Source organism: Electrona antarctica (assembly GCF_951216825.1).
Source record: "Electrona antarctica genome assembly, chromosome: 4".
Classification (NCBI taxonomy): domain Eukaryota; kingdom Metazoa; phylum Chordata; class Actinopteri; order Myctophiformes; family Myctophidae; genus Electrona; species Electrona antarctica.
The window spans coordinates 35,828,672-35,844,473 of NC_136809.1; the positions used below are offsets into that span (position 1 = coordinate 35,828,672).

A 15,802-nucleotide genomic window follows, 5' to 3' on the forward strand; every position below is an offset into this window, starting at 1 on the left:
AAGTTGCTTTGCCATTCAAACAAAGTTTGCAATGATCAGCAATGAAAAATGTATTTATGTAAAATAAGTTATTTATTTATTTGACAACATTCCTTTGTGGTATTGTTTAACTTATTTTGTGATATGCCATGTACGTATGTGTATGTATGTACAGTTACTAATAAAGACAATCTAATTTAACAAATCAAAAAAATTAGTTTCTTTTAAAATAATGTGTTGAAGGCATGAGACAATAAACGATCTAATGTGGCTACAAAAACTTTATTCACAGATATGTACAAAAAAGAAAAATATTTTTTGTTGTGTGTTTTGCCACATATTTGGCCAATCACCCAGCTATGACATCCAACCATGTATAGGTTAACTGCTTTAGTCAATCAGTTAATTTGGTTCACATCAAAAATAGGCAAACTTGTGATGCATCGACGCAATTTCTGTATGGTTAGTTGGTTACACACCCCCACTTCGTACAGTGTCTGCTGTCACTGTATCTATATTGTCACCACATCCTCCTCTTCATCGGCCTCCTCGGGCTCTGCAGCCCACACCTGGACATGCCCCTCCATGGCTGTCAGGAGGCGGGTCTCTGAGGGATGGAAGGACAGTGACTGGACAGCAGCCTTCCCCACCGGCAGCTTCAGTGTCAAAGAGCCCTGAGAGGAAGGGGAATGTTAAAACTGTCAGTCACCATTTGGTGTCTTCACTGCAAACAAAACAAGGCTTGTGGTATTTGCGGTTAGTGTTACTTTCAGCGAATCAATCAATCATTCAATCCTCGCATGCCCAGACACACAAGCAGTGGCCACTTTGTAAAGCATGTGAATTATTTTTTCACTATAGAGTAATGCCTGATTTATAGTTAGAATTGGCATATCTACAAGCCCTGCTATTCTGGGTGAGCAACGCTCGCACATACCTAAATATAACTCAGGCTTTAAAGAAAAGGACTCTTACCTCCACCAGGTCCCAGCAGTATACGTGACCATCCTCAGAACAGCTGAGAACGTGGGTGTCTTTGCTGGAGAGGCAGCAGTCCAGCTTGTAGCCTTTCATCTTATGTCCTGTGTACCTGGGCACACCACATCAATATGGACAGTGTTCATAACTGTAACTTTTGAACATGGTCTGGTGGTACTAAGTCAGTATAAACGGGATAATTGATTCTCAACCTTTTCTTATTTCACAGACCCCCAATGTGATACAAATGATGAAACCACAGGACCCCGTTTCATATGATTACTAGTATCTCTAGGTCGCAGTTTGTGTATGTCATATATGTTCTTTCTTTTCGTGAAACTGCTATTCTATTTATCCCTTTTGTAAGTGCAAAAAATATTCTATTCTCAATGACTTAGCATTTAGCATGGAATCAAATATCTGTTTTCCAAACAGTGAAAATACTAAAACAGGAACATATCTATTTTTGAATTTTATAGAAAATCTACTTCCTGGGAGAGTTAAAGTGAGTAGTGAACGTAAAGTCTATGGGTGCGACAAACTAGTCATGACCAGCTGCATTGTTGCAGAGTCACCCTTCAAGTGGCACTCAAAATTGATATGTGGTTTTGTCCCTGGTAATCTGAAGTTAGACACAATCTAGTGGAAATGACTCACTCTCCCAGCATCTCCCCAGTGCTCTTGTCCAGTAGCCTGACGGCAGAGTCCAGACTGGAGGTCAGGGTACACTGGCCATCCTGACTGAAACACACGCATGTGATGGGGCCTTGAAGAAGAAAAAAGGAATACAAAATAAAAAAAGAGAAAAAAAACGTGTACACACACACACACACACACACGCACACGCACACGCACACGCACACGCACACGCACACGCACACGCACACGCACACGCACACGCACACGCACACGCACACGCACACACACACGCACACACACACACACACACACACACACACACACACACACACACAGGTCATTAAAGGCTTAGAAGCTCATGCTACAGAAGAATACACCATCTTTGCAAACAGAGCCCGACCCACAGATGAATATCATAATTGGTGAGTCGGACACATCAGACATCACACCTGGAGTATATTAAATTTACAATGTCATGTCATTGAATCTACTTCATGAATTTTCTTCTGGTGATGGGAGTTACTGACTGTTGATGAAGTCTACATGTAGTTGTCCCATTCTCAGGTCATAGCGTCGCAGTCTACCATCCACTGACCTGAACAAAAAAAGAAAAGAAGAAGAAATAAAGAAAATAAAATCAAACAGTAATCCGTGTTTAAAGAGAACAAAATATTTGCAGATGGTGATCTGTGGCCAAATACATAATTTTGGGGGTCCTTGACATGAAAAGGTTTGAGCACCTCTGCTATAGAAACATTTGTTTTTCAGAAAACTGTTATAGAAGACATTTGTAGAATCGGCCTCAGGTCTTAAAGGACCACTTCACCACTTTTCAACCTATCTTCATATAATAGGTCCTCACTAATAATCATGATAAAATGGCACAATTGTTTTCTACTCTGTCTGTGTCTCATAGGAGGGCTGTGGGCAGTTTAGAAACCGTCCTCCAGTGACATCATCATTAGGCAGATTGTTTTTTTAAACAAGATTGTTTTATAAAAATGTTTAGTTTTTCATTATCGTGAGAACGATGGCTTCCATTTTCGCATTGCAACTTTTCAGGACTAGAAAGCCTGTAGTTTCTATTAGCTTGTATTCCCCATCGATGATGTCACTGGAGGACGGTTTCTGAACTGCCCACAGCCCTCCTATGAGACACAGACTGAGTAGGAAAGAAATTGAGCCATTTTTTCATGATTATTAGTGAGGACCTATTATATGAAGATAGGTTGAAAAGTGGTGATGTGGTCTTTTAATGGTATGATAAGCATGTTGGCACTGACCCGGTAAGGAGCTCGTGTTGGACCACCTTCAGACTGCTGATGCCGTCCGAAGCGTCGTCTAGAGTCTGAATCGGCTCGAACCGTCGCGACCTGGTGTCCCAGCACCGCACTGTCCCGTCTATGGACCCTGTATGAGAAACAGATCTGTCATTTTATTGACTGGGGAACAGAATCAGCTTCATGGCAAGGTACAATTTACAGTATGTGCAATATTACTGTGTCTGTATAATCAGATGGTCACCAGAGACTCACCAGATAAAATGACAGTTGCCTCTTCATTGAATTGGACACAATTGACTTTCTGTGAAGAAATGAACGTCTGTATCAGAGAAGCCTCCAGTTAACTTACTCTCTGCATTTATTTGTACTCTAATTCTCTCTCTCTCTCTCTCTCTCACACACACACACACACACACACACACACACACACACACACACACACACACACACACACACACACACACACACACACACACACACACACACACACACACACACACACACACACACACACACACACACACACACACACACACACACACACACACACACACACACACACACACACAATTCACCAGCATGCTTCTAATCCTTTTGGGAAATGTACTAATATTTTTCTTCTCAGAATTGCCTGCCAGGAAGCTTGCTGATAAAACCGCTCACCCCAGCATGTCCCCTGAGTTTGCGTGCGACCTGTCCAGTGGCCACGTCCCACAGGATCACTGTCTTGTCCGAGCTACAGGAGCACAATTGACTGTTGTCAAAGGAACTGTGGGAGCAACAATACAACAATACTTTAATTAACCAGGTAAAATTAAAAGGTTGTCAATGTTGGACAATGATTGATCTCTGCCTAACGATACACCTGGTGACATCTAAATTCAATGTACTGTCTGTGTAGGGGCTAAAACTCGTGGGTAGGTAGAAATACAGGTATTTTGAGTATAGTAATGATATTGTACGATTGAAGTTGAATACCAACTTGTGAGCATAATACATGGAAAGATACAAATAATATTTGCATATGATTTTTTTTTATCCATGTGGCACATTTTGCACTGGACCCTTAATAAGCCATCTGGATTCTTCACTTCGTTTTACATATTATGTACGTATGTGTATTAATACGCTTATATGCTTAATATGCTTTTAATACTGTGATTAGTAAAATATAGTCTCTGTCAGGTGGGAACCTCATCAAAAACGACTTTAGTTACTTAGTTACTTTCAGGATTCAAATTCCAAAGTAGCAAAAGTAGCAGATCTACAAGCTCAAAACACGTCGATTCGGGGCTGCGTTTCAAGCTTGTGCATCTGCTACTTTTGACGCTTTTGTGTGACGCTGTATTATGATTAAATGGGGCACAAATTTACAAAAAAACAAAAAGTTAAAATATGGAGATAAGCTGTTTCTGCCCAGCAGCAACGATATGAAAGACCCATACCCATCTGCGTCTAGGACCTCGTATCCATGACCACTGTAAGACTTCAGCAAGGTGCCTCTGCTGCCGCTCCACAGCTTCAGAGACTTGTCACTGCCACAGGACAGCACGTAGTTACCGTCAGCTGACAGGGGAGGAGAGAGAGGGCGGATGGAAAACATTCTTCTGAGTTCTGACTATTGAACATTCCATCAATATTCGATATAACAATAATATATACTTTATGTATGCGACGGTATGTATGCATAAACACTCTACTTCCATGCTCACAGCTACCTACTACATTGCTAGGGCACCCGCTCGGTGACTCTTATTGCTATGGGTATATGCCAACCAACCAACACATCTTCATACATGTCACGAAGGCCTCCCCACTTAACTTTTGTACTTTTCCCATGTTTGACATGGCAGAACAGCGTACTAGCCATGAATGTTTGTTCAATACATCTGTGGATCACTATCTTGACTATCCGAGTTTGTTCAATGACTACATTAGCTTGCCACGCATCGATACGGGCAGCGTAACAAACGTTTACTCTAAATCCTCATCAACAGCACTACAGGGAAGTAGGAAGGAAGGAATGAAGTGTAAAGGACAAAGCCACAATATCCAAATAACAAATATTTCTATGTCCGTAGAAGATTCTGATGATTGAAATCTCAAATGAATGTCTAGCCCCTTTCGGTACCCTCTGTTAGCTTTTCTGAAGTTTGGACGTCGGTAGCCCAAGGGTCCCTGGTCGGTTATTAAGCCCTCCATGGGATGCAGATGTACATACCCTCCGTTCACGGAGAGCGGCGCGCCGCTTGAGTGTTGGTGAGATGTTTCAAAGATGCATAACACGACTATAGGAGACAACGGAAACGTGGGCGAAATCGCATTAACCGCCGATGCCGTTAAGTATTTTCTTTTTAAACTTTTGGCTTCTCCGAAATTCTCTCTTCCTCACTTCCCATGTCCCGCCTCCCACGACACAACAGCATTATAAACATCCTGCATGTACGCGGTCGGACAATCAGAGGCAGTAACTAGGACGTGCAGCTAGCCAGTCGCCGCTCGGGAGGCGGTACAATGGGAAGTCAACAAGGAAGTCAAGGAAGTGAGGAAGAGAGAATTTCAGAGAAGCCAAAACTTTAAAAAAAAAACACTTAACGGCATCGGCAGTTAATGCGATTTCGCCCACGTTTCCGTTGTCTCCTATAGCCGTGTTATGCATCTTTGAAACATCTCACCAACACTCAAACGGCGCGCCGCTCTCCGTGAACGGAGGGTATGTACATCTGCATCCCATGGAGGGCTTAATAACCGATCAGGGACCCTAGGGCTAGCGACGTCCAAACTTCAGAAAAGCTAACTGAGGGACCTGAAAGGGGCTAATGAATGTCCTACTATTTAGTATTTATTGCAGCTTTTTAACATTTTTGGAAGTGAAAGTGGTTACGTCTCTCTGTCTGAGGGTTTTATAAACATTGCACCAATGCAACGTATTAAAAGAGCTTGTTACTAAATAATAATTACATTGGATCCATTGGAACACAGGTTACTGTTTTCCCCATTTCCTGAAAAGTAGTGGTTTTGGACCTACAAGCTATGTCGTAATAACAACATGTCGGGTTATCAAGATAACAGCGACGATATGTTGAATGCAATGAGGACAACTACTACATGCCATTGATTAACTCCATAGTATACATGATGATCCTATAAGGGCTGTACTGGTCATTTAGTTTTTTTTTTAAATGATCACCACCGCCAGTGATGTTGTGTTGTGTGTCTTCTTTGTGTAAAGAAAGAAGAAAGAAGTCTGCACTCCGCACACAGCTCAGCTCCACAGTGTTTAATTTATTTGAAAACACCTGCATTCACAAACAAAACGTTTCTGTCTTCATCAGGTGACAAGATGACATTTGATGTTTGTGAATGCCGGCATTTTAAAATAAATTAAACACTGTGGAGTTTAGCTGTGTGCAGACTTCTCTCATTTTACACTGTATCTACCTATTGTCCAGCACCAGCGAGGGACTGGATGTGTGCTACCCACCTGTTTTAAACTTATTTTTAAGACACTCATGCACCATTTGTATCCTCCTGGCTCCTGTAACGCTTCAATTTGCTTCTGGGGGTCAATAAATACATCTAATCCCATGTAAAAGCACAGTAGTTCTTACCATTGAAGCGCACAGCCCTTACAGCTCCTTGCAGACAGTCTATGGTTCTGATCAGATGTCGAGGAAGCTGAGGAGCCTGGAGTTTAGGCTGGGGGAAGGTCATAGTCCAATCTGTGTGTACAACTTACTGTCTGTGGAAATATACACATTATGTAAGCCAGGTCTTCTCAAACCTTTTAAAGACCCCCTAATTGATATGTAGTTTTGGTGCGGTCCCCCCATCTGAAAAGGTTTTGTGCTAGGAGGGAACCCTATAGAAGAGATTTGAGTTAAAGAAATTCAAAATTATTCAAGATTTTAAATAGCAGACATACAAGCTCTCAGAGTGGCATGAACTGGCTTGCTTTGAGCTTGCCTTGTAGATCTACTATTTTTGAATAGCCAACATAATAAACGGATAAAGTGGTTAAGACGATTGTGATGCTTTTAACTACTTTTGCTGGGGAATAACCCTCTCAAGGACCCCTGGCTGGGGGTCTTCTTTTTCTTACTGAAAGCTTACTCTAAGACTGAAAGGAGATATACATATTTTCTACTTTCTACTCGAAGGAAGTAGGAACAAACTGATCGAAAGTGGGTTTTCTTACCAACTTCACTTTTATTTGCAGTAGCCTAACTGGCCAATCTGTGAAGGCTGTAGAAGAGCTGTGCCTGTCGTTTATGAGTGAGCCATGTTTTTTTTCTTCTTTTTTTCAGCCTTGTTTCTCAGAAGCTGAAAACATCATTTCTCCGGCTTTGTATAAAGCAACAGAATCAGCATAGATGTATTAATGATAAAGAATAAGACAGTGTTGTTGTGGTTGTAGCTACAGATGCATGCGTCCGGACCGGCATTACACGAGATGCATGCTGGGGTCAAAATATAATTTTCAGAATAAAAGTTCAAGACGCTCTCTATTCAACAATCGCCATTACACGGCCTATACACTAACCTTTTATTTTGAAATGAAAACCGGAAAAGAGCACCCCTCCGAGGAACGAGTTGTCAGACAGAGAGAGGGTCGGTCAGCTGTGTCTTAAAAAAACATTCTTGCATTTAAACGTTTTAAAACAGTTTACAACAAGCAAGCGGACATTACGAATTAATCTTAACATGTCTTCAAACAATATGGCGGACCCAAGAAGATCGAATAAGATTTTGCGGTGAGTGTCTTATTGAGGCAGCATTTGAAATGAAAGTTTCCCTTCCATCGAGCTGGCTAGTTACTTTAGCTAGGCAGCTAAGCTAACTTCAGATTATTGCTACCCTTCATTCATTGAGCTCAGTGTCACTGCATGGGCTAATGCGATTACCGTTTAGCTACGTGGGGTCTTTTTATTGTCAAGAATTGTTGATAATTGCCTGCCATTTTGGTCTCAACATTACATTACATTACATTATTATTATTGAAAAATGGTAATGACTGGGTAGGATGGCTTTTGTAGAAATATGTAGAAATTGTGTAAGCATGTTCTAATGATTTATTCGCTTAAAAACATATAGCCAATTTTACACCGAGGTGCCCACTCTTCCATGGTATCACCTGTTACGTTGTTATTACACTCATATACATGGCATAATAATTGTACTTATTTATTTGTATTTTAAGCACATTTGCTCAATTTGTATAGCTTTGTGCTTGATGACACTGATGCGGAAACAAGACAAGTACAGTAAAATCTAAACAGTTATTTACACAATTCAGCTTACTACTAAGATATTGTTAAAGCAGAGGTTCTCAAACTGGTGTCCAGGGACCCTCTTGTTCCTTGAGGGCGGTCCAAATGGACCCTACAGGTCTGTAACTAGATTGTACAAATGGAACCAAATGGATGCGTAACCATTTGGTTCCATCCCAGAGTTATGGTGGTCCGTGAAATTAAATAGTTTGAGAACCACGCTGTTAAAGAACCAAACATATGCACTGTGCAAGTTGCAACATACTTTAAATATTGCCATTCCCCGGTTGCCTTACCGCCCTACCACCCGTGGCAAAGCGTTCAGGCAATTTGCTTTCAGGTTTTCCGGTGGGCACGTACATTCGGTCTTCATTAAATATTGGCTATTCATGAACAGAACATTAACAATGCTAGTATGCTACCTTTTTACAACTAGCAGTTGCACTCATTCTGTTTTTTCAAAGTGACTTTCGCCACCCGACAGTTGGATCGATTGGATTTAACATTTATTTGTTCAACAACCGCAACATTTACCTATCATTTTATAATGGACGATCTTCGGGCAAGTGGGCATGACCTTTAGGCAAGTAGAACATGACCTGTACTTGCCCGACGGGCAAGTGCCTCTGAAACTTTAGTGTCAACGACAACCCCTGGCCTCTTGTTACTCTAGATACAATCTGAGAACCCATCGGCAAAAAAAGGGAAAGACGGCACCATTTTTTCCTTTACAGTCGGTCTCGAGAGACTACTCTAGGTATAAAGACCCCAGTACAGACTACAGAGTCAATATCTAAGTATTCTTGCCATCCCTCTTGTTCCTCTAGGTATAAAGCCCCCAGTACAGAGTCAAACCCCACCCTGGAAGACCCCACACCTGACTACATGAACCTGCTGGGCATGATCTTCAGCATGTGTGGACTGATGCTCAAGGTCAGTGGTTGGTTCCCAAACGTTTTAGCTCAAGACCCAAAAGAGTAATGAGATGTCTCCGGCCCGGGACCCAAACAACTGAAAATAGCATTGCGGAGCAATGTGTTGTCACACTTTTTCAAAATAAAGGCACTAGAGTGCCCAGCAAATGAGGCAGATTTTACTCTGAAAGGCCTTCCATTTTCCCCCCCAAACTGGGAGGTATAATGTTCCATTACTGCCTTGCGCTGTCACATCTGATCTCTCTTTAGAACTTAGAAGCGTTAATATTCCGAACGAGATGCTTGGTTAAGTCAGAAATGAGGACATTGTCGTTCTGATCAAAACCATGGACCGCAACGTAGATTTAGAGAGAATAGACAGTTTTGTCGGGCCGTAAACAAGGAAGTGAACGGTGGCGCACATGATGCTGAGCACTGCACAAGTCGTTGCCTAGCAACGGCCCAGTCAAAAAATAGATTTTAGCGATCCGGTTTTATATAATTAAAAGGAACTTGTGGAATGTATGGTATTTGTTTTAATGCTTTTAATTTTAAATTCATTATTTTGACAAATTGTTTGGATTACCAGTTTGAAAAACCAGTTTTTCTAGTTTTTATTTTATTTTTTGATAATCTTTTGAAATATAAATCATAATAAAAGAAGCAAAAAAAGGGGGGGGGGATGAGTATTTACTCAAGACCCACACAAATCTGTCCACAAGCCACAATTGGGTCCCGACACACCGTTTGGGAAACAGTGCTCAAGGTGACCCCTGCGCACACACACACACACACACACACACACACACACACACACACACACACACACACACACACACACACACACACACACACACACACACACACACCTCCCTCCCTCCCTCCTCCTCCTCCTCCTCTATGAAGTTCTGCCAATCTCCATGTCCCCTCCCCCATCTCGCCTGTGTGTGTGTGTTGCACTGCTGCCCCCCAGGGTGGATCAGAGCCCTGCCCACCCGTTCCATTTAGAAGATTAAAGGTGAAATTCGCCTTAGAGATGGTAGGCTGAAGGGCTTCTGAAGCCTGTCAGCACTACAGATAAACATGTTTGGTCCTTTGTGACGGAATAGAGATTGTATAATCTGTTTGGAGACAAGGTAATCATTAATTTTGCAGCGACTCACTAGTCTGTATGGCTTGAAATCATGGTGCCAATACCAATTATACTACCGGTACTTCAAATATTACATTTATTAAGAATCTGTGTGGAAATTTTATTTTCTGCATGGGAGTAAATAATGTATGTAACATTTATTTATTTAAAAAACCTAGTGCAATAATACCCATGGGCCATCATGAGAATCCTCTGTGTAGTATCATGTCAGTAGTAATATTATAATATTATAACAACATAATCAGTCTTCTCCGTATTTGGAGATTCACAGAATGTGTGATTGATCGATCGATTTAATTTTTGAGGAATGTGATGTATGATAAGAGCGCCCCTCACATCACACAAGTGTGATTTATTTATTAACAGTTTGCAGAATGAGTACAGTTCAAGGAAAACACAAAAACTGCTAAGAGAATAAAACCAGAAAAATCACTAAGACTTGTTTTACATAAGGGTCCTCCATTTTCAATTCACCAGAGCATTTAAACATACAAAAATCATATACATGGTTAGAAAAAGGGGAAAACATGTACATGGTCAGCTGTTTACTTCTGCATCAAATCTCTTTGCCAGAAATGGCAGATCTACAAATGTAACACGCTGTGAGCTTGTAGATCGCTGGCTATTCCTGACAAATGTTACCCACAGAATAGAATTTCTGGGGTTCAAGTGATTTATTTATTATTTCTAATGAAGAATGAAATTACACTTAGGCATTGTACGCTGATGGTGTTCTCTTAATTCTGCTTATATTGTAGTTGAAGTGGTGTGCGTGGATAGCGGTTTACTGCTCTTTCATCAGTTTTGCCAACTCCAGAAGCTCAGAAGACACCAAACAGATGATGAGCAGTTTCATGTGAGTATGATGTGGCATTAGAGGTATATAAATGCCTATCCTCATAATGACATGATTACAAATATACGATTCTTCAGAACGATTCAGTGCATCATGACGTCTAAAACTTCCCCACGATTCAGCCTGATTCAATTATTCTTACGATTCAAAACATTTTACTGGGTGAACTGATACTCATATTTGCTGAGTATTATTGGAACAATTTGAAGTGACGCACCAAGCTTCAACTTTTCAGCACATTTTCCTTAAATTTTATTTTGGCCAAAGAAATAATCAATTATGATCGTTTCTTTCATCAATTTAGAAATTGATGCAGTTGAGTTGCCACCTTGCATCTATGCATTTTGCGTGTGAAATATTCATTGTACATGTTTATATCCTGCCAACATCTGCCATGTGCACAGAAAGCTATGGATGGTTTTATAATAGCTTCCTATAAATGTGTCAAATGTGCCCAGAGTTTGGTTTGTCGTCATGACATTAGATGGGACAACTTTAATGTACAAAAGCTTTTAAACTGCGCAACCTACATGGGAGGTATACTGTACTTGCATTTGCTCATAAAACATTATACTGTGTGTAGAAGGGCACCTATCCAGGGGAGCAAAGCATGGCCCTTCTGACAGATATATGTTCTGAGGAAATGATTCCCCAGTCCATTGGCTAGATGAGGTTGTATTAATGACAGGCCTGAGGCTGTAGTATTTTAGTAAAAAATGTTTGCCTCAGCAAAATTCAGTCATAGTGAGTACAATGTGCCTCCAGGGTCTGCCTCCTGTGCATAATAGTAGATATAGATACTGCTTCAAGGTCAGTCAAGACCTTTACTAGTGTGCATAGGAACTGATGTGTTACACTAAAGTGTGCACCTACATACTGTACATAAAGTAATATGCCTGGAACAGATGGTAGAGGAGGTGTCATTGGGGCTGGGAGCAGCACACATCCCATAGCAGATGCTTGGATGTGGTTATGCCTACAACACCTCTTGAAAATAAATGATGAAATGGTTTCCAGAACCACGTACGTGTGGGACCTGTATGGCTAAAATACAGACTTGACGTTTGGCAAATATGCCTTGTTTTGCTCAGCAGTCTGTGAAATGGACGCATATTCCATATCCATGTGCAAGCTGATTCATATGTATTTTAGGACTTTAGTGATTAATTTAGATACATTGAGGTAAAGATACAGCAGGCCTATAACCTTGGCCATCATAAAGCTCATAACTTTAATTTATCATCAAATTGAGCTGAAGCTATGGACAACTTTGCAACGTTGGCAAGGCAATATTGTAGGCCTACTGTACACTCAAGATCCACAGAAAGAAAAGTTGGACACTTTGGATGCTGACCTATTAGAGAACAAACTGAGACTACAGTATAAAGACATCAACTGGGGTTACAGTGTCAATGTGTCTCTTTATTTAATTTTTTTTACAGTTCTCAGTCGATATGTTTTAAACTGGCATAGTGCAATAACGCAGACTTCTATAGTATTAACTGAACTGACGTGCTGAATTTCGAACAATATTTCTGTCTGATGAATTAGAAGCACAGTAGACGGTCCCAAAGACACACTTACACTATATATTACTTTTGACAAAATACATACATTTTCAGGTGAAAGTAGCCTTTTATCAGTGTTCCAGTTCCTATTTTGTCTGCTCATTTATTTGTGTCATCGCTTACAATTCCACTTGTTTAATCTGTGATTCCTGACTGAATTCTCCATCCTGATTGGATCAAATTGGTTTCCCGACCTGAAAATGCATTTTCTGTTTTATAAGAAGCTGGAGAGACATGGAGACTCCTGTTACTGAACAAGCAACACTCTATAGCAATGATTATCACAATATAACACTTTATATTTTATTTATTTGTTTCTTAAATGTTTATCCCACAATTTTGTAACACATTTTTTCACCCAGTGTCAATTATCGAATGTATTCCTGGGCTCTACACACCCTCCGCCAACCTGGGGAGAGCAACAGACTCACCTCATGCTTCCTTCTATGCGTGAGGAGTCCAAGCCGTTTCTTTTCACCTGACAGGGGGGAGTTTCCCCGGTTGGACATAGCGCATGGAAGGAACACGTTATTCCAACCAGTTCCTTTCCCCTCCATCAGGCGCCCCGGCTGGCCAGGGGGAGGCAGTTTAGAGACCAGGATTACTGCATGTTTGTGTGAGGGTATCTACCCTAGGGTACACAGGGACAACATGCAAACCCCACACAGAAAGGCCACCGCCATTCTATGGGGAATATGAAAATAAAAGAAGAAAACACAGTACATTGTACAGATATTAGCAAGAGGAGGAGGTAAATTGAGGGAATTGCGGCAGTCTGTGCTAACACAGCAGTGGCTTGAATGATTAGCAGAGTGATGATGGAGGGCTGTCATCTGAATGAAGGCCATGGTATTGATGTTTGTGATTGTTGAACGAGTTAACTGGTACAATCCGTTGATGAGCTGTACAAACAAAGAAGCATCACAATCAAAATCTAATTTGGCCATTTCTTTGACCAATGCATTAATTCAGGACATCCCTGCCTTAACCCATTTAGGACTGAGGCAGATTCTATAAACGACTTCTAAATCCTGACCCAAGTTTTCTGAAAAACATATATAATAAATATTTATTCAAAAATGACAAATGTTATGCTGCTATCTACTCTACATAGCAACAAGAATCCCAAAAGGGGTTTTTACTTTTTACCCAACAATATTGTTAACAACTTTGCTCATTGTCTCCACCAGGCCGAAGGCATGGGGAGAGAGTATGTTTTGCACTCCGTCCGTGTGTGTGTCCGTCCGTCCGTGTGTCCGTCCGTCCTTCCTTCCGTCCGTCTGTGTACAGCTAATCTCCGGCACCGTTAACCCGGTCGATGCCAAACTTTGCACACACACTCCCTGGATGCCAACGATGAACCTCTGCCCCGCATTTTCCAGAACGGCCTGTTATAGCGCCACCATGAGGCAGCTTTTCACATTTTTTACCTAAAACTGCACCGATCTGCGTGAAACGTTGCATGCACACTCCCTAGAGGCCAAGGACAAACCTTTGACCTTCATTTTCCGCATCTGCCTTTTATAGCGCCACCAGGAGGCCGACTTTTGTAAAACACATTTTTTGATATTACTCCTCCAGATTCTGTCCAAAAATCTCACAAATCGTTACACAGTATCTCTATGGTCATGTGCTCAAGTCGGATCTGTCCGATATTTCATATTCCATCCTAATTGGCTATAATTGGCTTTCACAGTTTGCAAGATTGCCCCGTTTTGAACAAAAGCCTCAAATCATGAACGCAGCATGCAATTTACGTGAAATCTTTCACACATTTTCTTACTAGGCTGAGGAATATATCCCACCCTTTTCACATTGGCCTGTTATAGCGCCACCAACAGGTTGATTTTTGCAAAACACATTTTTGGAACAAAATGCCTCAAGTCATCCAATTGTCATCAAAGGCAAACATGTTTATATTACTCCTAAACATTTTGCCAAACATCTCACACAGTCCTATCCTCCTGGTGGAGACCTGTGCCCAGAAGGGCACTTTTTCTAGTTTTAATATTGTCTTTGCCTCTTTTTTGTGTCTCCTAATGTCTGCAGGCTGTCCATCTCAGCAGTTGTAATGTCATATCTCCAGAACCCACAGCCAATGTCACCACCCTGGTAACCATGGACCGGTCACAGCACAGTTTGACAGAATACACAGGCAGGGCTGGAATGGGAGACAAGATGGCTAATGGTGGGGGGGGGGGGGGGGTCATTGTTGATGATGAAGAGAAATGGACAGAGGACATTAACCGGAAAGAAGAGATGAAATGGTCTTCCCACTACTTTCTTATTTTCATCTCTTTAAAAACACAAACCTTTTTTCTTTTTCTTGAGGCTGTTTTACTCGTTAGTTTTTCCACTACAGGTTGTCAAAATAAATATGAATTGTTTTAAAATTAGATGGCTTTTGTTTATGTTGAGCTTATTAAAGATGTTAATAGAGCCTATGCTATCACCATGTTCACACATAGACTGTAGGAGGTTTTTTGTGTGTGTGTGTGTGTGTGTGTGTGTGTGTGTGTGTGTGTGTGTGTGTGTGTGTGTGTGTGTGTGTGTGTGTGTGTGTGTGTGTGTGTGTGTGTGCGTGCGTGTGCGTGTGCGTGTGTGTGCGCGCGCTTGCAGGCACCTTATTAACCACTTTCAACCTGGCATCTATTTTGGGGCATGGCATTAAAGGCAAACGGTGTAAATGGCCGAGTTACAAGAACATGATTACACATTGCGACGTGCTGTGAGCTTGTAGATTGGATATTTTAACTACAGGCATTGGGACATTTTTAGTATACATGTAAATGCAGCTTAAGTGGTAATTCTAGCTAGCTTTTCCTATCATTTTATCACTGCTTTAACACACAGTTTACCACAACATCTAGTCCTTTCTAATCTCCTCGGCCTGCTTGCCACACACCGTGTGTGTGTGTGCTGACGAAAGACTGGAAGTAAAGGAGTAGGTATAGTCAGCCTAAAGCTGATTTAGTGGCCTCCTCCCGGACCTGCAGGTGCTCTATCTGCACCGACAGGACACTTGCGCTGCTGGGAACGGAGCCAGCATAGCCACCGTTTCAGCAAACTCCACTCCATTTCCCCTGTATTCGCACCAATTTAAGGGGGTTCAAAACACCAACTTGACAGTTTCTTGAAAGGGACAAAATGCCTTCCTTGATC

General features: G+C 41.4%; 2 protein-coding genes across 3 annotated transcripts; one reads left to right on the forward strand and one right to left on the reverse strand.

Annotated features, from left to right (window-relative positions):
- Positions 1–242: 242 nt before the first annotated feature.
- wdr83 (WD repeat domain containing 83) lies at positions 243–7,369 on the reverse strand. 2 transcript variants are annotated; one of them, XM_079500145.1, is made up of 10 exons: positions 7,078–7,369; positions 6,491–6,617; positions 4,325–4,445; positions 3,543–3,648; positions 3,132–3,180; positions 2,880–3,006; positions 2,124–2,191; positions 1,615–1,723; positions 955–1,069; positions 243–653 (listed from the first exon to the last, which is right to left on the reverse strand). In XM_079500145.1, the coding sequence occupies exons 2-10, from the start codon at positions 6,591–6,593 to the stop codon at positions 492–494; spliced, it is 960 nt and encodes a 319-aa protein (XP_079356271.1). In that variant the 5' UTR covers positions 6,594–6,617; positions 7,078–7,369; the 3' UTR covers positions 243–491. The 2 variants fall into 2 exon arrangements, with proteins under 2 accessions (XP_079356271.1, XP_079356270.1); XM_079500144.1 differs by having other exon boundaries at positions 6,491–6,621; positions 7,078–7,368.
- A 70-nt stretch (positions 7,370–7,439) lies between these two features.
- On the forward strand, positions 7,440–15,036 carry wdr83os (WD repeat domain 83 opposite strand). The gene is made up of 4 exons (XM_079500146.1): positions 7,440–7,633; positions 8,977–9,082; positions 10,975–11,072; positions 14,690–15,036. Exons 1-4 carry the CDS (start codon positions 7,584–7,586, stop codon positions 14,754–14,756), a joined length of 321 nt encoding a protein of 106 aa, XP_079356272.1. The 5' UTR covers positions 7,440–7,583; the 3' UTR covers positions 14,757–15,036.
- The last annotated feature ends 766 nt before the right edge of the window (positions 15,037–15,802 follow it).